This window comes from Durio zibethinus, chromosome 14 (genome assembly GCF_047325235.1).
Source record: "Durio zibethinus cultivar Kanyao isolate XHJ-2024 chromosome 14, ASM4732523v1, whole genome shotgun sequence".
Lineage (NCBI taxonomy): Eukaryota > Viridiplantae > Streptophyta > Magnoliopsida > Malvales > Malvaceae > Durio > Durio zibethinus.
The window spans coordinates 2,696,025-2,719,662 of record NC_143175.1 but is presented as its reverse complement, the minus strand read 5'-3'; the positions used below and the strand labels follow the sequence as shown (position 1 = coordinate 2,719,662).

The window sequence follows — 23,638 nt, the reverse complement described above, 5'->3', positions numbered from 1 at the left end:
ATGGCGAAAAAAACCACCTATAGTTGTTGTACTTGAACGTTCAGTTCACCAAGGCAGACATATAGAACTGGAATTATAACCTATGAGAAAGCGTAACAATTTGATCCAGATAGAACGAAAATATTTTTGATTCAGTGACAAAATTCAGACTGAAAAATCCACTGTCATAACAGCATTTTGATGCAACATATCTGGAACAAATTTGTTTACCGGCAGACATGCGACGTCTATGTTTAGAAAATACAAATTTAGAACATCTAATACGAAATAGTCCAACCAAAAAAAATTCCTCAGGTAGAACTTAGATGCTAAAATGATAAAGTTCCTTCACATTGACAGAAAGATGGCAGTTGGATTTCCAGGGGAGGGAGGATTCTGCTCTAGCAGGGATACGAGAGGACCAGCTTGAACATAAGAATCAGAGTCAGTGGCCGACAATACTTCTACCTCTCCAAGACCAAGTTGTCTTTTGATCAAGTCCAAGTTCTCCTGAAGGACCTCAATCTCTCCAAAGGGCAGTTTCAAATCCAGGGCTTGGACACCAATTTTAATAGCCTCATCCTTCTTGAACCTCAAGAATGGCATACAAAGTTTCTGGATCTGTTTAAAGTCTGCTGCCTGACCAACACTGCTCTCCTGTAATGCGTTCATTATCTCCCCATCTGAAGCAAAAGTATGGGTCTTCTTGTCGAACTTGCTTTGGAGAATCTGCAAACACTCTGCTTGCCATCCATCAAATTGCTCATTCACGAAAATTAGGCCTTTCAACTTGTCCTCAGTTAGTGATGAAACTGGAGCCCCTTTCTTATTAGCTTTCTTTGAGCCCAAAATCTGCTTCTGGAGCAGCTTTCTCATCAACACAATGGAATCTTGCAAATACTTATTGGCACTCTTGAGTTTCAGATCTGGAGAATCTGCTGTAGGCCAGCCTGATTTCACCACAAAGCCATCCTTCTTCAAAAGCTCTCTCCAAACAAACTCTGCATAGTGAGGGCAGATTGGAGTAATAAGCCTAGTCTGCACATCCATAAAGCGCCATATGAGGTCACAGTTCATGCCCCCACTGCCACAAGAGAACCTATACTCATCCCTGGCAGCTTGAAGATCATAAACGCCAGTTTTGAGAGCCTCCCGAAACATGTAATCCCGGTAATTCTGCTCTGTCATTTTGACCGCGATGTTTATCTCATTATCAAACACCCGATCAGCATAGGTAGATGAGGGACCAGTCCTTAAAGACAATTCTGCAGCCAGAATCTCTTCCATCCATGCAATCTCTTTTGTAAGCCGTAAGATTGCAGCATTAGCTGTTTCAAACACAAAGTTTGCATCATCTACGCCATCTCCAGCATCGGCCAGAGAGAATCTTGTAGCATCAGCAGAGAATTCCTCAATTGCCTGGCGCAATGTCCTGAAATTTCCAGTAGACTTGGACATCTTCTCAGAATTGAGCATAATATGTCCGTTGCACCTGAATCCACGAGGCCAGTGATCCTTGGACATGATTGCTGTGTGGTTGTAGATGCAAAATGTTAAATGGTTCTGGATAAGGTCTTTTCCAGAGACTCTAAGATCAAATGGATACCAGTATTCAAACTCCTGCTTCATCTTATTAAGAATAGAGGATGGGATATCAGAAGATTTGGGATATGGACCACGACAGAAGAGAAATTCCCAGACCTCATCAGTCATCTGGGCAGGTTTGACCAGATCAACACTTTTTCCATACATGTCCCCATTTTGTAAAAGATGAGCAACTGTGTAATAAGCCATGTAAATGGTTGAGTCAGATAATGACTCAACAAGGAATTCTTCATCCCAAGGAATGTGAGTACCAAGCCCAAAGGATCGTGAGCAAGCCCATTGGTTCAGCCATCCTAAAGTATGTTCAAAGCCATGTCTTGTCTCATCCGAGTAAAGATCCATGCTGGATAAGCACTCCTCAGCTAATTTTTTCCATTCTGGTTCCCAATATGTAATGTACCATTGATCTGTAAGAGCCACAACACATTCATCACCAGACCTTGACATGACCTTCTTCTCAGGCTCACTATAAATTATTGCCTGGCCCATCTCAATCAATTTGGTCCTTATCAGTGGCTTAGCTTCCTGGACTCTTCTTCCCGCATATTCTCCAACAATCATGGTTCCCTCTGTAAAACCTCTCAAGTACACCAATCTCTTTGCCTCGGCAAGCTTGTCTTTCTCATTCTGACTTTTAATTTTCAGATCCACACATAATTTTTCAGCTGCCCTGTCACCAAATTCAGGAATGTCAATGATGGGTACAATCTCAAACGGCAATACCCACTCATCTTTCACCCCAAACTTTGCCCGAAAAGCAGGTTTTGCTTTCAAATCATGCAAGGCCATATAATCATCAGGAGCATCACTAGGAACACTGGTCACGATTCCGGTACCTTTGTCTGTTAGAATCGTCAACATTGGAAGAGCATATATGATCTCATTAAATGAGAGAGGAGACTTAACAGGAAGACCAATCAGATCATAACCAGTCAGCTCAACCAAGCAAGTAGGCTTCTCAGGGACACGGGAGAGCTTCTGATAAGCAAGGTTGAGAGCAGCTCTCTCTGTCAGAATAAATATCTCAGATTCATTGATTTCAAAGGCTCCATATTTCCCATCAGGCAACACCCAGCAGTTTGTTTGCCCATACATGGTCTCAGGCCTCAATGTTGCAGCAGCCAAAAACACTTTTTTCCCTTCCAAATCATGCATTTTAGCTGGAAAAGGTGGCACCACTTCCATTTTAATAATAGTATACTCTTGAGGCTGAACTCCTTCACCAGTTGCCCTATCATGATCAGCACATGGCTGACCATCCAAGGGAGAATATATAGTATATCTCAAATCTTTAACAATCTTACCCATTGATTTCAACTTCCTCATCTGCCACTTCACAAATGAATCAAAGAATGGATTCATATCTGTAGTCACAAACGACCTTCTCCAATCACAACCTAATCCAAATGCCTTAAGGTCTTGAACAGCCACTGGTGGAAAGAATTTCAGCCATTCATACGGGTTCTGAAACTTCGATATCTCACTATCTGAAAGTCCAAAACTCCTCATGATTTCCCATTGAAACATCTGTCCACTAGATTTAGACGCTGCTTTGGACTTTTTCCCTTTAAACTTATCAGGTGCTACATTGGCACCTTCATTTGGGTCAGAATCTTCTTTTGATTTAGGTTCCTCATCTAGTACCCCATGGTGAAAAATGGGTGGATCACCAAATTGTTGGATTTCTCTAGCAAGTTTATCAGCAGAAGCCTTGATCGGCATACCAGTACAGTGAAAAGCAAAAGGTAATAACACATTAACACCTCTTAGTCTATGGTAAGCAGCAGCAAACTCGAGTTTCGAAAGCGAAAACGCATGACCCAGATGTAAAAAACCATTCATATACGGAAAAGGAAAGTTCCCAAAGAATTTTTCACCTGGTTGAGGAGGTTTTTCACAAGGCTCTGCCTTAAACACATATTTTTCTTCCCACCAAACTCTAACCTTTGACTCGATTTCCAATAGTTTATCTCTCCTCGCATAGCTCTTGCCTCCCTCAGCTGCCATCTCGTGAAACTGATGGAAACTGTTTAAAACAAAATTAAAAAAAAAGAAAAGAAAACCCAATTCATTAAAAATGAAACAGAAAGAAAATGAAAAAGAAAAGGAATAGAAGAATCTTTGAAAAGGAAAGTGCCTGAGACTATTGAGGAGGATGGCGTTAAGCCTACGGGCGGGCTCTCGAGATCGAAGAATCTTTGCTGACTGGCGAAGGTAACAGAGCAAATGGGTTGAGATGAGAGACAATACAGAGAACAGACAGAGAGTGCGTTGAGTTTAAGTTTCAGTTACAGCTTACAGGGCTAGATTTTTCATTTTGTTTGTTTTTACGGGTTTTTAGGGTTTTAATAATTATTGATATTAAATTAATAAGGCCAGCCCAACTTTTTTTTTTTTTAATAGATGAAACTTTCAAAAGTAAGAGCACAAAATTTTATTAAGTTTGCTAGGTGGCGTTTATAAAAATTTTTATTAAAAATAATTTAATAAAAATTTTAATAAAAAATTAAATTGATAAATTAATAAAATTTAATATAAGATTAAAAATATGTAAAAAATTATTTATAATATTATTTATAATTTAAATTTAATTAATATTTATTTAATAATAAAAATTTTATCAATATTTGTATTAAAAATATTTATCTAAAAACTACATCAAATTTATTAAAATTTTTTAAATTTTATACACTTAATTTATAGAACAAAACTTTTTAATCTATCAAATTTAATTTTATATGTTAATTTTTATTTAATTATTTTAATTATGAAATTTCATAACAAAATAAGTTTGTCTCAATTTTTCTCAGGTAGGAAATGGCCCAATTCATGCAATCTTCTTATCTCAAACAAATTTAAAGCAATATACGCATGATTCTGTGGGCTTTACCCGTTCGATTAGTTTCCAGATTTCTTAGTGGGCCAAAACCCAATGTGGTCCTAAAATCCAAACTCGGCCCACCAATATCTATTAACATTTTTCTTTTTTCAAAATTATTTCTTCAAATTAATTTCTTCTGCCAGCTGCAAGCGAGCAACCTGATTCGATCAACAAACCAAACCTTTCAAAATTACTAAATCAAAACATTAATTGAGTGAAAATATATGTATAAAGATTCAATTGAATAAAAATATATATTTAAAAATTTAATTGATTCAAAATAAAATATTCAAAACTTAATTAATTATAATAAAATATAAAAAATTTAAACGATTATTGAATTTTTTTTCCTTATGCCTTTTTATTTCAGATTCATAATAATAATTTCATATTGTTAATTGATTCTTTTAGCAAAGCCTTATAATATGACACATCTTCTACATTTGTGCAGACGGAAGACTTGATTTAGAAAACGTGTACTACTCAGAGATGTAAGACTCTGGTTTCTTTGATGCTGACTGGGAGTGAGCAGTGTTTCAACTTTGGTTACCAGATTCACTTGTCATTAGGTTATGTAAATGAAACTAAATGGACCCAAGACTGCAACATGTCCAGTCGGAGGGATTTTCGATCACTGTCTGCATTATTATCTACAAATATTGCTTTGCCGACAAGGCCAATAATCTAGAATGTGCCTTAACTTTTAGCTTCTTTATACTTAGTCTGGTTTAATCAGTTAGTCCTTGTTTTTGGTCTGTATGTATGATGAAGAGGTGATTTAAGCTCAGATGTTGAGAATTTGAGTTTGGTTAGAGGACCTAAAGCAGATAAGCTCAAATAAGAGCTGTTTGTTCAACCTTGTAGCAAAATAATATAACTAAACAAAAGCATTGGCATTCAATCTCGTAGAATTTTATGTTAATGTAGCTAAACTTCATTTAAGATTTTGATGGCTGACTTGATTTATCCATTACTAACAGACTTATTATTCTCTTCTCTATTCTGTTTTCCCAGGCTTGATAATGCCTCTTCTAATTAGTTTAGACGTTATGCAGACATTATGATCTCCTCCCCCTCTCCAATATTGGTAGTTTTATTTCTGATTCATAGTAATAATTTCATCTTGTTAATTGACTTTTAGCAAAGCTTTATAATATTTTATCTTCTACATTTGTGCAGGAGGAAGACTTGCATACAACTCACAGATGAAAGATGCTGGATTCTGTGATGCTGACTGGGACTGAGAAGTGTATCAACTTTGGATTACCAGATTCTCTTATTATTAGGCTCTGTAAATGAAATTAAATGCAACCAAGGCCGCAAAATGTCCAATCGGAGGGATGTTTGATCAATGTCCGCATTTTTATGTACAAATATTGCTTTGCCGATAAAGACAACAATCAAGAATGCGCCTTAACTTTTAGCTTCTTGACACCTGGTTTAATCAGTTAATCCTTGTTTTTGGTCTGTATGTGTGATCAAGAGGTGATTTAAGCTAGATGATGAGAATTTGGCTAGAGTTCCTAAAGTATGCATTATAATACTATCCTGTTTTTTAAATTAAGACAAGCCCAAAGAAAAACAAATTGTTCAATCAATCTTGCAGCAAAATATGATATAAATAAACAAAAGCATAGTATTCAATCTTGTAGAATTTCTCTGAGATTTATAATTGTATGTTATTGTGGCTAAACTTAATTTAAGAGTCTGATGCTGATTTGATTTATTTATTACTAAGAGATTGGTTATTCCCTTCTTTATTTTGTTTTCCCCAAGGTTTGATAATATCTTATAAGCCCGGTCCAAAGGAGAATAGGCTCGAGAGCAGCGAGTGAATCCTAAACTTGTCTCATACCGTCCGTAACAATGAATAAATAATTGTTTTGGGAGAACGTAAAATAGAAGTTACCAAGAAGAAAGAAAAAATTCCAAATACAAAAAGGACCGGCGTCTCCGGAGACTGGAAGTCAACTATCAAAAACAATATTTTTTGCCCAATAAAAAATATATTTGTTGATGCACAAGATTAGACAAAGGCAACCACACGATAAGTTGCTGAAAAGATTACCCTTGTTTCCCTAAAACGATATTCCGTTGCCTTTCTTTTTTCTTTCCCTGCTCTTAGAGTTCAATTATGGCGGAATCATTTCTCTTCAATATTGCGGAAAGGGTTCTGGAGAAAATAGCCCACCTCGCTGTGGAAGAACTTCGTTTGGCGTTTTGTGTCAAAAGCGATTTGAGAAAGCTCCAGGAGACCATGACCAGCATTAAAGCTGTGCTTTTGGATGCTGAGAGGCAGCAGCACCAGAATGAAAAGTTGCGCCCCTGTATGTGGAAGCTCAGAGACATCTTTTATGATGCTGAAGATGTGCTTGATGAATGCCACTGTGAAGCTCTACGGAAACAGGTCGTAAATCTTCCAAGCATCAGCACAAAGGTACGATTTTTGCCTTCATGCTCCTTCCCACTTTCATTCTCTTTAAAAGTGGGTCATAAAATCAGAGAGATCAATCAGAGGTTAGACAAACTTGCCACTGAGTGGAACAGTTTTAATCTAGGACAGGGTGGCGATAACCGACATGTTATTCACAGGGAGACTCACTCTTCTGTGAATTCTTCTGATGTCATTGGTAGAGATGTGGATAAAGAGAACATTATCAATCTTTTGATGAAACCAAGTGAGGCTGGAAACATCCCTGTCATTCCCATTGTTGGAATTGGGGGTCTAGGGAAAACCACACTCGCTCAACTCGTATACAATGATAATCGGGTTACTCGACTTTTCCCATTGAAAATATGGGTCTGTGTTTCAGAGGAATTTAATCTTGCTAGATTGCTCAAGCTGATTATTCACTCCATAAATAGAGAAGTAAAATGTGATGATTTAACAGTTGAGGCCTTGCAAACTTGTTTGCGAAGTCTTTTGAATGATGAGAAGTTTTTGCTCATCCTAGATGACGTGTGGAATGAAGATCGTGGGAGATGGATTGAGTTAAGAAATTTGTTGATGTCAATGGGTGACTTTTCTCAAAGTAAAATCATTGTGACTACTCGGAGTCGGGGGGTTTCCAAAATAATGAGTTCAATTCACCTTTATGAATTGAATGGTCTCCCTCATAAAGAATGTTTGACTTTGTTTGCAAAATGGGCATTTAATGATGGTGAAGAGAGACAGCATCCAAATCTCATGAGAATCGGAGAAGAAATTGTAAAGAAATGCAAAGGGGTTCCTTTGGCAGTAAGAACATTGGGGAGCTTGCTTTTTTCAGAAACTGAAGAATCCAAATGGATCTCTGTTAGAGATGATGAAATATGGAGACTTAAGCAAGGTGAAGATGATATTTTAGCAGTGTTGAAGTTGAGTTACAACCATTTGCCATCTCATTTGCAACGATGTTTTGCCTTTTTGTCCTTGTACCCAAAGGATGAAATCTATGCTAGTGATGATGTCATCCAATTTTGGATGGCAAATGGACTGCTTGAGTATTCAAAGCAAAAGCAAGAGCCGGAGGATGTTGGCAGGCGATATTTGAATGAGTTACTGTCAAGGTGCCTCATCCAGAAGGATGAAGATTTGTTATTCGGTTTTGCCTTTAAAATGCATGATTTGATCCATGATCTTGCATTAGAGGTGTCACAAAAAGAGTGTAAAACAGTGAATTACCAAACAGAAAATGTTGACGAAAAAATTCGACATTTATCATTTTGTGAGGAGAAGCTGCTAAAAGTTATGCAAATTTTGAAGAAATTAAAAAATGTTCGAACGGTAATTGCACTACAGCATTCAGAGGGACCAAATACTATTGGTGACACTTTTATCAGTTTCTGTGTCTCAAATTTCAAGTACCTACGGGCACTTAAATTAAGTGATTCATCATTGGAAGCCTTACCAGATTCCATTGGTACCTTGAAGCACTTACGATACCTCAACTTGGATCGATGTCATAAAATAAGGAAACTTCCTAGTTCTTTCTATAAGTTACAGAGCTTGCTAACGTTAAAAATGTGGAATGTTCCTTTGATGCAGTTGCCTGACAGCGTGCAAAGCTTGATTGAGCTTAGATATCTAGAAATAACTATTGAAGCTAAGCATTTGAAAGAAATTAGACCAGGATGTTGGAGTTCTCTTCAATACTTAAGCTTGGCTAACTGCAAAAATTTAGAAGGTTTGTTTGAAGGAATGCAGTGCCTGACATCACTTCAAACACTTTATCTGCATCATTGTCCTAAACTTGTCTCATTGCCACGAAGCCTGAAATTCCTAACCAAATTAGAAGAACTTTACGTTATTGATTGTGGTGAAATCAATTTACAAATGGAACCGGAAGAGGAAGAAGACAAAGACCTTCACTTGAGCCTTAAAACTTTCTCAGTATGCGGGTTAGATGCAATGACATATTTGCCACGATTGCTTCTCGAAGGATCTTCTACCACTTTGCAGCAAATAGATATTGGCTTCTGTGACGAGCTTGAGGTACTACCAGCGTGGCTACAAAATCTCACATCACTTCATAAACTTGAGATCAGTTGTTGCCCAAATTTGTTATCTCTTCCGGAGGGAATGGATCGCCTCACTGAACTTAGACAACTAAAAATTGAAGGATGTCCGGTCTTGAGCAAAAGATGCCGACGAGATGGGGGTGCAGATTGGCACAAAATTGCACATGTCCAAGAGGTTGATATCATAGATTATTAGAGGTACGTAGTAAATGTTGAAATTCTCTATCAGATTTTATTTGCTCTTATCTCTCTATCTCGTTTTGCTTCTTTCAATCTTCACCAGAGGCCTTTTCTTCTCTTTCTTTAAAAACTTATTGTACGTTGACAATAAGAATTTAGAGTGTCCTATGTTATTAAGGTTGTTACATAAAACTTCTTTTTGCCTTTAATCTCTTCTAAAGCTAACTACTTTTAATTGGAAAATTTTTTTGCTTCAAGTACCGCACATATATAATTTGGAGCTAGCTTTCACACAGAATAACGAAGGTGAGCTTTTATTTAGTGCCATAACAACCTACTTTAACTATTATAATTAGAGAAATTATTCCATCCGCTGAGATTTTAAACTTTGTAAGCGGGGTTAGTAAGATGACACATGTATATTACGCATTTCGTCGAAAACTTTCGAATCTTTTCCAGATTTCTTTTTTCTTTCTACATGCACCAACAAAACTCAATGTTTAAGTAGAGTATTTAAAAAATATAATCTATCACTCTTTTAGACTTGCATTTGGTTGCAACCATTGTTATTTAGAATTTGTGTGAAATTATAAAACAAAAGGGCCAAAAATGGTAATATTTGAACACAAATTAAGAATACAAAATTTCTTTAGCTTTAGAACATTTTCAACCAAGATAATTTTTCTTTGTTATTTACTTTTTTTTTTATGGAGTAGCAATTTTTATCATGGACCTATATAATTCTAATCATTTTAATTTTGTTATGAAACACATATTTGGATATGAAACATTTATATATTGTTTTTTCTGATGTTCTATTTATTTAGTAATTAATTATCAGCTCTCTTTGTTAAGTACTCATTTCAATTTTTAACCGTTCCATGCAGCAGCCAGCAGATCTCATGATGGATGAATCGGCCAAAGCTTGCAGGCCGTGGAAGCTTTTACCTTGTTTGTTTGCATTAGATTTCAAGTTGTGGATTGTAATTCTAAAATATGTGCGAGCTTTTTACTTTGTTTTGCTTCAGATGTCGAAGTCATGCTTGATTGTTATGGATTGTAAGTTTAATTTGTAACATTTGTTGATGTATTGCACCTAAACTTCTGTGTTTGTTTTGTTGTTTGCATACTCTACTTAAGCTGTTTATTCCAGTGTATTTATTCCAGTGTTCTGTTTGCCTGCCACTCTTGTTGGAACCCTTGAGATTAATGACTTATTTTGTTTTTATACATATGATTTTGAATTATACAAAATGATAGTTAAGTCTCAATGACATTGGTTATCATGATTTTGTTGTAAAACTTTAATAAACATTCAGGGTTATCTTAATAAGATTCAACCCCAAGTCATTTTAAGCTTTTGATTTGGGCATATAACCTTTGTCAGGGACTCTACCCCGCAGCTAGAACCTACATTGCCCATCATATCTATATGTGCAGTTTAAGGAAACAAAAGTTCTATGAGTCACCACCAATTTAAAAAAGCCACACGATCAAATCAAATAGTATTTCGTAGACTCACAACGGTAAGTTAAATCCACAAATTAACTAAAAATCCCAACTACTTTGAGTTTTCCTAGATTGAACAAATAAATGGACTTGAGTTCACAACAAGATTTTGCCAAATGCTCTAGAGTTTGCAGGCCAGTAAGTAACATCGATATCTGCAAATGAACTTCTGATTTAGACCATTGTTTCTAGGCACCCTTCTCACTGCTGAGCTTCTCCATGAGATCTGCAGCATCCTGAACCGCTGTGATGCTTTGGGCATTGGCCTCTTCCACAGTGATTCCAAATTCTTCCTCAAGTCCCATCACAATCTTAACCTGAAAAGGAATTCCACCGAATACAACACGAACTACAAGCAAAAACCTTCTAGTTAAAAACAACAAATTGGCATAAGGTAAAACAATGCAAGGTAAAGTGGGAGAGAGTTTAGAGTTGGCGAAGAAGTAACAAAAACAATGTTAGTAACCAACAAGCAACAAGGGAACTCAAAAGGTGAGGGGAGAGAGGGCTTCAAGCTGTGGGAAGAACCAAAAGGACAACTTTATTATGGTTGCCAAAATGCTTGGCCCAGAAATGCCCCATGTTGTGCCCTCCACTAATGTTCCCTCCACCAAACTTGGTCTTTTACGGAAGAAGCACGACCTTAAAGTAAAACACAGAGTGGACATACTGCTTTTGCTTCAATCAAAGCAAAACCTAGAGTTGTCAGGAAAGCTAAGATAGAAGAGTGGCATCACCTAACATGGACAGCAAAAATAACTGCATATGCCCATCTTGATAAAGAAAATTACGATTGGTTTGTGAACAAGGGATAATCCCAAGAATAAATACATAGACCTAGGCATCTAAAACAAATAGATAGGAAAAAATTCATCAAACTCAAACAAATGCTTGCTCTCCTTGATCATGCACACTTGTTTTACCCAAATGAGATGAAAAGGCAAAAAGAACAAAATCCTAACATTCAGAGTGTACCATATCAAGAGAATCAGCTACAAGATCAGCAAATTTGATTCACCAGTGACTGGTTGGTCATTTGCTATAGCTAGTTGTTTCCTTACTAAATCACATACCTTACCCATAGTCTCTGGTTTGGCCTGCCCAATGACATTTAAAACAGGCATCAACATTATGTTATTAATCAAAAGTATAACTGTCATTTCTACATAAATGCCTAGATCATAACTAGCATATTTACAACAAACCCTGCATATGATGCACAAGAAATGCCTATACTGCTGAATATATAAATTGGTAACTAAAATGAAGTAACAATTATAAATGATCAAACTTTATAGTGGCCCTAATATCATTAATCCATTTCATAGTTCTTGGTGGATACTTAAGTAAGCTTAAGTACAAGCATTACAAATACTTATTGAGTATATATTATTAAGCATTCCATTTCATAGCTTGGCTAATCTCCATAGACAAAAGCATGAGCCATAAGGGTATTAATATTTTAATTTGATTTTTCTCTCACAGCCGGGAAGCTAAGATTGTTGGGAGGCCAGGAAGATAAGATTGTTGGGAGGGGAACCAATTCAGGAAGTCGATCACTTACCAGGTAGTGTTCCTAGCATAGGCAAGACTAAGCATAAAAGAAGTAAACAACTTAAACAGACTCAAAATTTTGTAACTATTACCCTTGCCAAGGTCATCAGGATCTGCATGGACAACAACAGCTCTTCCAATAAATGGAGTATGGCCTAGTGAGAGGAATCTGCCAAAGTATGAAACAATAACTTTCAGAAATGGCCTTAAGTTGATCAAATGTAAGCAGAGGAATAAGGAGTTGAGCAAAAACTTGTTTGTCAATGATAGAGAAACTATCAGTCTGGACCACACAAATAAAATTAACAGTGTTAACAATACAAGAAACAAAAACACCAAACAACATACAACTGAAAAAAGTTGAAACAAAAAAGAAGAGAAAAGAAAAGAAAACCTAATATAAATATTCTGAAACTGTTAGTAATGAACTAGAAAGCCTATAGTTATTTACAGAAGGCAAATATTCATACCATCATCACCAACAGTGATATTCCTTGATCACCAGTATGGCACTTCTCTTCTTCTCGGGTACCATGCTCTTTGCCGGCAGGATTAAAGTGGGGTCCTGCAAAGAGATTAATCACAAGGTAAAAATCTCCAAAACAATTACATCCAAAGACAAAAGAAATCAATAAAGCCAACCTACTGTCATTCCTTTTTTCTTTTTTTCATTTCCTTCCAACTTCAAAGAAAAAGGAAAAACAAATCCAACTTTCAGACTTTTACCTGTTGACATGCAACCATTTGTTGTGTCCCCAAGGGCATGAACATGGAATCCATGGAGCAAAGGCTTAGGACCAGAAGTTCCTGGTCACAGAAGTTGGACCTAAAAAGGGCAGAAAGGATTAAATAACTTTGACATAAAAGACAGAAATACAGAGACCAAGAAGTCTTATCAGGCTTGTGATTTACCATCTCCCACTTGAAAGAAGAAAACAGTTCCACTAACACCTTCACTTTTGCTAAGGACCGCTACTGCCTCCACCATTTTTCCATGTGATCTACACTACACAATGTTAGATATGCCAGCAAATAATTTTACCTCAATGAAAGATATCTTTGATAGCAACATTAAAAACAATGGAAGAAAAGGCTCAAAAATCATAATTCTGATAGCGTATATAAAATCAAAAGTAATTCTTTGTTTCACCGGTAACCACATCACCAAAACATTTTTAGAAGCCCCATACATAAACGCTGATAATTTCCCAAATTAATTAATTATAGACTGATGGCACATCAAATATAAACTCATCAAAGTTTGGTAAATAGATATAATAAATACATCTAAAAATCTAACAGGGCTCTAAACTCAACCAACCATTGGAGAAATTTAAGGAGTTACCAAAATACAATTAATAAGCTAAATCTTCACCGTTTACGGTAATTTCACCCAACTAAAAATGGATTGTTTTCATGCACTATATTTTATTCATATAACAGCAAAGAAAAAAAAAAAACCTTCTCTCAACCAAGATTAGAAAATAAAACTTGAAAAGAAAATCTGACTTTCAAAAAAGAAATTGAAAATTGAACTACTTTCTTCAGCATAGAATCCTTCTTCGATATGTATTTTTCAAAAAACAAAAAATACTTTTTTTTTAACTTTCTTCAATCATCAACCAAAAAAAAAGGATTCACAGCCATCAAAATCAAGCTTATCTTATACAGAAAAATGATAATAAAAAATTAACAAGAAAGCAAAATCTAGGTAAAAAAAAAAAAAGAAATCTAAAGCAGACTTTCCATAACAGCTGAAGAACAGCAAAATCAAACGTAAGATCTAGAGAAAAGCAAAAGGCAATAACACATTAGCACCTCTTCGTCTATGGTAAGCAGCAGCAAACTCGAGTTTCGAAAGCGAAAACGCATGACCCAGATGTAAAAAACCATTCATATACGGAAAAGGAAAGTTCCCAAAGAACTTTTCACCTGGTTGAGAAGGTTATTCACAAGGCTCTGCCTTAAACACATATTTTTCTTCCCACCAAACTCTAACCTTTGACTCGATTTCCAGTAGCTTATCTCTCCTTGCATAGCACTTGCATAGCTCTTGCCTCCCTCAGCTGCCATCTCGTGAAACCGATGGAAACTGTTTAAAACAAAAAAAAAACCAATTCATAAAAAGTGAAACAGAAAGAAAATGAAAAAAAAAAAAAAGGAATGGAAAAATCTTTGAAAATGTAAGTGCCTGAGTCTATTGAGGAAGATGGCGTTGAACCTACGGGCGGGCTCTCGAGATCGAAGAATCTTGGCTAAGTGGCGGCGGCAACAGAGCAAATGAGTTGAAATGAGCGAGGATATAGAGAAAAGAGGGAGACTGCGTTGAGTTTAAGGTAACATAGCAAATGGGTTGAAATGAGAGGGGATAGAGAAAAAAGACGGATTAAGTTCAATTTTCAGTTACAGCTTAAAGGGCTAGATTTTTCATTTTGTTTGTTTTTAGGGTTTTAATAATTATTGATTTTAAATTAAAAAGGCCTGCCCCAACATTTATTAATAGATGAAGAAACTCAAACTGCTAAGAGAAGGACATGGCCCAATTTCTACGACTTTTTCTCCTGGCTACTGGCTGAGAAGCCAAAGCCCAATTACGGGTGGCAAATTTTATAGTCTGATTTATGGAATATAATATAAGAATGATAGTATTAAAATATTTTATTAGTTTTTTTTTTCTTAAAAAGAGATGTTTGATTAGTTAAAAATATGTAAAAGAATATATTAGGAATGAGTACAAAATATTATTTTACCTTTTTATTAAAAAACTTTAATTAATATTTTTTAAACTTTTAAGTACATCGTTTTATATTAATTAGAAAATACTTTTTTATAAAAATTACATTTTAATAAGAATTTCAATTTTTTATTTTATTTTACTTTTTTTATTTTGTTTCCTATTGTTGAATTTGATTTTGATATAATTTCAATGGTTTTCAGTTGCTGAAAATGTCGATTTTGGGATTATAACAAACAGATATGTTACTAACACACCAAATTAAGACTGTCCAGAATCATATTTGGACTTCGATGAGCTAAATCTGTGATTCAATGACCTAATCTGAATCCAACAAGCCAAATCGCTATTACCAGTGATCGATTCTAGTTACTGGCACTAGATCGACACTACCAACCAATTTTGGTTGTTGATATTATGGTGAATAATGATTTTGATGAAATTGAATTGGCTTGGGTTTGGTGATTTTAGACAATGAATAAATTATAAATTTTTAGAATTTAATTGAATTTTTATATTAATTAATTTAAATAAATTTTATTGATTTAATTTATTATTTTTAAAAATTTTTATATAAATTTTTTATATATTTAAATAAATTTAGATAAAAATAATTATTTTTATTTTATAACAATTTAAAAAATATTTAAATTAATAAAAATATATAATTTAATTCGATTTAATTTTTTTAATTGTTCACTTTTTAATTTAAAATTTAATTTAAATATAATATATATTTAAATTAAAATTTAATTATAATAGAATAAAAAATTAATTTAAATTAAATCAAATATTACTATTTTGAATAATTTTTAATTTTTTTTTAAATTTTTTCTTATCCTTAATACTTGATCGGTGCTCAAATAGTCGAAAATCCCATATTATCAAATAAGTTTTGTTGTTGAAAAAACATGAGAGAGAAAATAAATAATTAAAATACAAAATTAAAATTTTAAATTTTATATTAAAATAAAATAGTCATCAAATATTATTTGACAAGAATAACGATTGTCATGAAAGGGGGCAATGATTATCACGGAAGCCAGGTCCAAGGAGAAGAGGCTCGAGAGCAGTAATTGAATCCATAAAACCTGTCTCATATTGTCTCCGTGACTTTTAAATAGTATTACAACGTGATCAGTATATAATAAAAAAAAAAATTTTCGTAAGTGGCTAAATGTTCGAAGAAAAAAGACGATGAAATTAAAATTTACGCTCATAAATATATTTTTTAAAATTTTTTAATCATTAAATTAAGAGATAAAAAATTATCCGTGCATAATAAATGTTTTAATTTTTATGTGAAATTACCAGAATTAAATTTTGATCAATAAAATTAAAAATAACATTTTACCACACGTCTTTAACGACGAATAGATATTTATTATAGGATCACGTAAAATAGAAGTTACTCAAAAAAAAAAAATTCGTTCAAATGCAAAAAAGATTGGCGTCTCCCGACACTGGAAGCAACTATCAAAAAAGATACATTTTTTTTCCAATAGAAAAGACATCGGTCGATGCACAAGATTAGATAAAGGCAACCTCACGATAAGGGTTACTAGACTTTTCCCATTGAAAAAATGGGTCTGTGTTTCAGAGGAATTTACACTTATTAGATTGCTCAAGCTGATTATTTACTTCGTAAATAAACAAGAAAAATGTGATGATTCAACATTTGAGGCCTTGCAAATTTGTTTGCAGAGTCTTTTGAATACTAAAAAGTTTTTACTCATCTTAGATGATGTGTGAAATGAAGATGGTGAGACATGGATTGAGCTAAAAAATTTATTGAAGTTGATAGGTAATTTTTTTCAAAATAAAATCATTGTGACTACTAAAAGTTTGAAGGTTACGAAAATATGAGCTCAATTCACCCTCATGAAGTGAATTTTTTTCAATAAAGTGGATTTCATAATAATTTAAATATATATTATTTTAAATTTTAAAATATAATTTTTATTTTTAAAGTTTTTTCTCAAAATTATATACATTAAAAAATCATAATTTATTTTTTAACTATATTTTTAATATTAATTTTATTTCTCTAAAAATTTTAACTTGTGAGATGTACTAAATTTTTTATTATATTTTTATTTTTTTAATATATGAGATGTATAATTCTTTTATTATATTTTTTATAATCTGTGTATATGCATGTTAAAAAATTAAAATCAATAAATTTTTATTTTTAAAATTTTTATAAAAACTTTGAATATGTTTTTTTTTTTTTTTTTTAAGAGTGTATTAATGGATCTTATAAAAATTTTTTGACAATTCACGAATGTTAGAGTGGATAAAGGAATAATTATTTAGGCATTGTTTGTTGGTCTTGTTTGTTTATTTATAAAAGATTGTAAAAGCTTGTTTTAATTGTTGATTTTGTTGCGCTTTTTTTATTTATTTGTTTAAATTATAAATAAAAACAATTGACTAAAATGTAATATTAATTATAACATAATTATTTTATATAAAAGTAAAATCATATTCATTTATTTAAATTTATTTTTTATAATTTAATTTTTTATAATATTATCGGTTTTTTTTTTTCTAAAAGGGAAACATAAGTAGTAAAAACAAAAAGTAATTTTCTTTTTACCTTTGAAATTGACTATAAAATCCTATAAATAGGAATTGAGACATTCTCATTGAAATCATTTTATAACAAATTTTTAAAATAATTATTTAAAATTTAATTCTATTACTTAAAATTTAAAATTATTTTATTTTAATTTTTACAATAACACAATTTTATATCAAACGTAAAGTTTAAAACAAATATACAAATTAAGTTGGCAAATCTTATGAATGTGCTAAAACTCATGCAATTAAGAGTAAGTTATCATGTATATTATTTAAACATTTAAAATTATTTTTTAAAATAAATAAAACTTATTTTATGAGATATTTTATTTTTTTAAAATATTATTATACATTTTGAATTTTTTAATTAAAAATTATTATGTTTTTATATTTAGTTATATTATTTATAATTTATATATTAAACATATAAATGGTTAAATAATATTAATTTATATATTTAAATATATTTAAATAACTAAAAATAATTTGTATGTCACACGAATAAAAATATAATATCTGTCACATTTCAATTATAAATTTATACATACAAATGGTCAAAGTGATCGAATTTTAAAATTTTGTTTAATTTATTATAATTTAAATTTTATTTAAGAGATATTTAATTTACAAAATTTTAAATTTTAAAAAAGGTATGATATTTGAAAAAATATAACTATAGAGAAAACATGATTTTTCATGATATTTTATTTTTAAATTTATGTTTGATTCAAAAAAATCTCATATTTTTAATAATATATTTTTATTATAATATCTTTTACCCCATAATAAACATAATAATTTATCAAATAAAGACAAATAACACAAATGCATTTTGAATCGTAAAAATGCATTATTCTAATGATCAATTAAAAGAAAAAATTAATTATCAATTATTATGTTAATTTTATAAAATAATTAATTATACACATATTTTTTCAAAATTACAAAAAATAATTACTACATTTAACTTAAAAAACACAATAATTAATTAAATTTTAAAAAATATAATATACAATTACTATTTTTATCTTTAAAAAATATATTTTTTATGATTTTAAATAAATGATAATGACAACAATTACTGTGGCACAAGGGTCCACTTTTTTGTCTTTTCTTTTACTTGTCACTGTGTCTTTCAACAGAGCAAAACTTTATTACTTGATTATTTGTCACGTGGGTTCTTGTAATAGTGCTTTGAAACAAGCACCCCGGTGCCTACAGTCTTGTTTATCAATTGGATTTCTTTACTTTTAATTCTATGCTGTCATTTTTCAAATATTGCTTTTCGTGTAGCAGAAGTGTAGTAAATGATAATAAAAATTGATTTTTAAAATCTATAAATGTAATTATTATATGAAAAAAATTTTAAAAATTTTTAAGTTATCAAATATTGTAATTTTATTTTAAAAAATGTAATAAATTATAATAAATATTACGTTGCAGCCTACAAAATACAATATTTAAGTAAAAAAATAGGTAGAAAAATTAACCAATTGTTAAATACTTCGTATTTGTTTAAAGAAATGCAATAAATAATTATAATTAATATGTTTTAAAACTTATAAACATAATGTTTGAATGAAAAAAATAAAAAAAAATTTAGACAAAAATAATCACTATTGTTGCTTTTGGTTTCATATAAACGTTATATTTAACATTAAAAAAAATTCAAATATTATGTTAAATATTCCAAAAATAATAATATTTATAATATTTGGTTTCAATTTAATTGTATGTAAAAAAAAAATTAAATGTCATTGTAATTGTTGATTTTCAAAAGGGTAAAATAGACGAAAGTAATTTTTTATTCAGATTAAATGTAGGATAAAAGTATTTTTTTTTTTAAATCTTAAACAATCATAAGGAGACGTTGATTTTTTATTTCAAAACTTTTGATACAATTAAAAATCTAAAATTACCCCCCATGAATAAGATACCCCAAATCAAATGTATGATTTTTCTGTCTTGCCTCCACCTACACTGCTTTCTTTCTTTTTCTTTTCTCCTTGTCCAGTTTCTGGTTTTTCACTCCCCAGAAGCATCTCATCTATCTTTTTCCAAGGCAACTTCGATATATTGCTTAAAACAAATTAATTTTTGAGTGCTTCATTGCCTTTCTTTTTCGTTTCCCTGCTCCTAGAGTTCAATTATGGCAGAATCATTTCTCTTCAATATTGCAGAAAGAGTTCTGGAGAAAATAGCCCATCTCGCTGTAGAAGAACTTCGTTTGGCGTTTAATGTCAAAAGCGATTTGAAAAAGCTCGAGGAGACCATGAGCGGCATTAAAGATGTGCTTTTGGATGCTGAGAGGCAGCAGCACCAGAATAAAAAGTTGAGCCGTTGTTTGTGGAAGCTCAGAGACATCTTTTATGATGCTGAAGATGTGCTTGATGAATTCCACTGTGAAGCTCTACGGAAACAGGTCGTAAATCATCCAGGCATCAGCACAAAGGTACGATTTTTGGCTTCATGCTCTTTCCCACTTTCATTCTCTTTAAAAGTGGGTCATAAAATCAGAGAGATCCATCAGAGGTTAGACGAACTTGACACTGAGTGGAAGAGCTTTAATCTAGGACAGGGTGGCGATAACCGACATGTTATTCACAGGGAGACTCACTCTTTTGTGAATTCTTCTGATGTCATTGGTAGAGATGTGGATAAAGAGAACATCATCACCCTTTTGATGAAACCAAGTGAGGCTGGAGACATCTCTGTCATTCCCATTGTTGGAATTGGGGGTCTAGGGAAAACCACACTCGCTCAACTCGTATACAATGATGATCGGGTTGCTGAACTTTTCCTGAGAATATGGGTCTGTGTTTCAGAGGAATTTAATCTTACTAGATTGCTCAAGCTGGTTATTCACTCCATAAATAGAGAAGTAAAATGTGATGATTCAACACTTGAGGCCTTGCAAACTTGTTTGCGAAGTCTTTTGAATGATAAGAAGTTTTTGCTTATCCTAGATGACGTGTGGAATGAAGATCGTGGGAGATGGATTGAGTTAAGAGATTTATTGAAGTCAATGGGTGACTTTTCTCAAAGTAAAATCATTGTGACTACTCGGAGTCGGGAGGTTGCCAAAATAATGAGTTCAATTCACCCTTATGAATTGCATGGTCTCCCTCATGACGAATGTTTGACTTTGTTTGCAAAATGGGCATTTAATGAAGGTGATGAGAGACAGCATCCAAATCTCATGAGAATAGGAGAAGAAATTGTAAAGAAATGCAAAGGGGTTCCATTGGCAGTGAGGACATTGGGGAGCTTGCTTTTTTCAAAAACTGATGAATCCGAATGGATCTCTGTTAGAGATGATGAAATTTGGAGACTTAAGCAAAGTGATAATGATATTTTACCAGTGTTGAAGTTGAGTTACAACCATTTGCCATCTCATTTGCAACGATGTTTTGCATTTTTGTCCTTGTACCCAAAGGATGAAATCTATGATAGTGATGATGTCATCCAATTTTGGATGGCAAATGGACTGCTTGAGTATTCAAAGCAAAAGCAAGAGTGGAAGGATGTTGGGAGGCGATATTTGAATGAGTTACTGTCAAGGTGCCTCATCCAGAAGGATGAAGATTGGTTCCTCGGTTTTGCCTTTAAAATGCATGATTTGATACATGATCTTGCATTAGATGTGTCACAAAAAGAGTGTAAAACAGTGAATTACCAAACAGAAAATGTTGACGAAAAAATTCGACATTTATCATTTTGTGAGGAGAAGCTGCTAAAAGTTCCGCAAAATTTGAAGAAATTAAAAAATGTTCGAACGGTAATTGCACAAAAGTTTTCAGAGGGACCAAATACTATTAATGACACTTTTATCAGTTTCTGTGTCTCAAATTTCAAGTATCTACGGGCACTTAAATTAAGGTCTTCATCATTGGAAGCCTTACCAAATTCCATTGGTACCTTGAAGCACTTACGATACCTCAACTTGGATGGATGTCGTCAAATAAGGAAACTTCCTAGTTCTTTCTATAAGTTACAGAGCTTGCTAAAGTTAGCAATGTTGACTGTTCCTTTGATGCAGTTGCCTGACAGCGTGCAAAGCTTGATTGAGCTTAGACATCTAGAAATAACTATTGAAGCTAAGCATTTGAAAGAAATTAAACCAGGATGTTGGAGTTCTCTTCAATACTTACACTTGTTTTACTGTGAAAATTTAGAATGCTTATTTGAAGGAATGCAGTGCCTCACATCACTTCGAACACTTCATCTGGATTTTTGTCCTAAGCTTGTCTCATTGCCACGAAGCCTGAAATTTCTAACCAAATTAGAAGACCTTGTTATAACCAGTTGCTTTAAAATCAATTTACAAATGGAACCGGAAGAGGAAGAAGACAAAGACCTTCACTTGAGCCTTAAAACTTTCAGAGTATGGGAGTTATTTGCATTGACATATTTGCCACGATTGCTTCTCGAAGGATCTTCTACCACCTTGCAGCATATACAAATTGGCGCCTGTGACAAGTTTGAGGTACTACCAGCGTGGCTACAAAATCTCACATCACTTCATAAACTTGAGATCACTTATTGCCCAAATTTGTTATCTCTTCCGGAGGGAATGGATCGCCTCACTGAACTTAGACAACTAAAAATTGAAAGATGTCCGGTCTTGAGCAAAAGATGCCGAAGAGATGGGGGTGCAGATTGGCACAAAATTGCACATGTCCAAGAGGTTGATATCATAGATAATTAGAGGTACATAGTAAATGTTGAAATTCTCTATCAGATTTTATTTGCTCTTATCTCTCTATCTCGTTTTGCTTCTTTCAATCTTCACCAGAGGCCTTTTCTTCTCTTTCTTTAAAAACTTGTTGTACATTGACAATAAGAATTTAGAGTGTCCTATGTTATTAAGGTTGTTACATAAAACTTCTTTTTGCCTTTAATATCTTCTAAAGCTAACTGCTTTTAATTGAAAAATTTTTTTGTTTCAAGTACTGCAGGTACATAATTTGGAGCTAGCTTCCACACAGAATAACGAAGGTGAGCTTTCATTTACTGCCATAACAATCTACTTTAACTATTATAATTAGAGAAATTATTCCATCCGCTGGGATTTTAGACTTTGTAAGCGGGGTTAGTAAGATGACACATATATATTACACATTTCGTCGAAAACTTTCAAATCTTTTCCAGATTTTTTTTTCTACATACAGCAACAAAACTCAATGTTTAAGTAGAGTATTTAAAAAATATAATCTATCACTCTTTTAGACTTGCATTTTGTTGCAACCATTGTTATTTAGAATTTGTGTGAAATTATAAAACAAAAGGGCCAAAAATGATAATATTTGAACACAAATTAAGAATACAAAATTTCTTTAGCTTTAGAACATTTTCAACCAAGATAATTTTTCTTTGTTATTTACTTTTTTTTATGGAGTAGCAATTTTTATCATGGACCTATATAATTCTAATCATTTTAATTTTGTTATGAAACATTTATATATTGTTTTATCTGATTTTCTATTTATTTGGTAATTAATTATCAGCTCTCTTTATTAAGTACTCATTTCAATTTTTAACCGTTGCATGTAGCAGCCAGCAGATCTCATGATGGATGAATCAGCCAAAGCTTGCAGGCCGTGGAAGCTTTTACCTTGTTTGTTTGCATTAGATTTCAAGTTGTGGATTGTAATTCTAAAATATGTGTGAGCTTTTTACTTTGTTTTGCTTCAGATTTTGAAGTCATGCTTGATGGTTATAGATTGTAAGTTTAATTTGTAACATTTGTTGATGTCTTGCACCTAAACTCCTGTGTTTGTTTTGTTGTTTGCACACTCTACTTAAGCTATTTATTCCAGTGTTCTGTTTGCCTGCCACTCTTGTTGGAACCCTTGAGATTAATGACTTATTTTGTTTTTATACATATGATTTTGAATTATACAAAATGATAGTTAAGTCTCAATGACATTGGTTATCATGATTTTGTTGTAAAACTTTAAAAAACATTCAGGATTATCTTAATAAGATTCAATCCCAAGTCATTTTAAGCTTTTGATTTGGGCACATAACCTTTGTCAGGGACTCTACCCCGCAGCTAAAACCTACATTACCCATCATAACTATATGTGCAGCTTAAGGAAACAAAAGTTCTA

At 32.8% G+C, this 23,638-nt stretch overlaps 2 protein-coding genes and 2 pseudogenes across 10 annotated transcripts; 2 read left to right on the top strand and 2 right to left on the bottom strand.

Moving 5' to 3' along the window:
- Positions 1 to 110: 110 nt before the first annotated feature.
- Positions 111 to 3,860, bottom strand: LOC111293793 (leucine--tRNA ligase, cytoplasmic pseudogene; annotated as a pseudogene). Its single transcript, XR_016327365.1, has 2 exons — positions 3,722 to 3,860; positions 111 to 3,610 (listed from the first exon to the last, which is right to left on the bottom strand). The product of XR_016327365.1 is annotated as a leucine--tRNA ligase, cytoplasmic pseudogene (transcript).
- Positions 3,861 to 6,365: 2,505 nt separating this feature from the next.
- LOC111294239 (putative disease resistance protein RGA1) lies at positions 6,366 to 10,377 on the top strand. 4 transcript variants are annotated; one of them, XR_016327359.1, is made up of 3 exons: positions 6,366 to 9,163; positions 9,404 to 9,451; positions 10,036 to 10,377. XR_016327359.1 is itself a non-coding variant. In XM_089743146.1 (2 exons), the coding sequence occupies exon 1, from the start codon at positions 6,600 to 6,602 to the stop codon at positions 9,159 to 9,161; it is 2,562 nt and encodes an 853-aa protein (XP_089599272.1). In that variant the 5' UTR covers positions 6,368 to 6,599; the 3' UTR covers positions 9,162 to 9,163; positions 10,036 to 10,377. The 4 variants fall into 4 exon arrangements, 2 of the variants coding, with proteins under 2 accessions (XP_089599272.1, XP_022743220.2); XR_016327358.1 differs by having other exon boundaries at positions 10,033 to 10,377; XM_089743146.1 differs by lacking the exon at positions 9,404 to 9,451 and having other exon boundaries at positions 6,368 to 9,163.
- Positions 10,378 to 10,638: 261 nt separating this feature from the next.
- LOC111294236 (superoxide dismutase [Cu-Zn]-like) lies at positions 10,639 to 14,619 on the bottom strand (annotated as a pseudogene). The gene is made up of 6 exons (XR_016327364.1): positions 14,400 to 14,619; positions 14,027 to 14,300; positions 13,121 to 13,209; positions 12,935 to 13,034; positions 12,679 to 12,773; positions 10,639 to 10,971 (listed from the first exon to the last, which is right to left on the bottom strand). The product of XR_016327364.1 is annotated as a superoxide dismutase [Cu-Zn]-like (transcript).
- Positions 14,620 to 19,478: 4,859 nt separating this feature from the next.
- On the top strand, positions 19,479 to 23,362 carry LOC111295455 (putative disease resistance protein RGA1). Of its 4 annotated transcripts, none has more exons than XR_016327361.1 (3): positions 19,479 to 22,235; positions 22,476 to 22,523; positions 23,082 to 23,362. XR_016327361.1 is itself a non-coding variant. In XM_022888952.2 (3 exons), the coding sequence occupies exon 1, from the start codon at positions 19,675 to 19,677 to the stop codon at positions 22,231 to 22,233; it is 2,559 nt and encodes an 852-aa protein (XP_022744687.2). In that variant the 5' UTR covers positions 19,479 to 19,674; the 3' UTR covers positions 22,234 to 22,235; positions 22,484 to 22,523; positions 23,082 to 23,362. The 4 variants fall into 4 exon arrangements, 2 of the variants coding, with proteins under 2 accessions (XP_022744687.2, XP_022744685.2); XR_016327360.1 differs by having other exon boundaries at positions 23,079 to 23,362; XM_022888952.2 differs by having other exon boundaries at positions 22,484 to 22,523.
- Positions 23,363 to 23,638: the final 276 nt, after the last annotated feature.

Coding starts and splice junctions, on each gene's coding strand:
- LOC111294239 (XM_089743146.1), top strand. CDS start 6,600: ATGGCGGAATCATTTCTCTTCAATATTGCGGAAAGGGTTCTGGAGAAA.
- LOC111295455 (XM_022888952.2), top strand. CDS start 19,675: ATGGCAGAATCATTTCTCTTCAATATTGCAGAAAGAGTTCTGGAGAAA.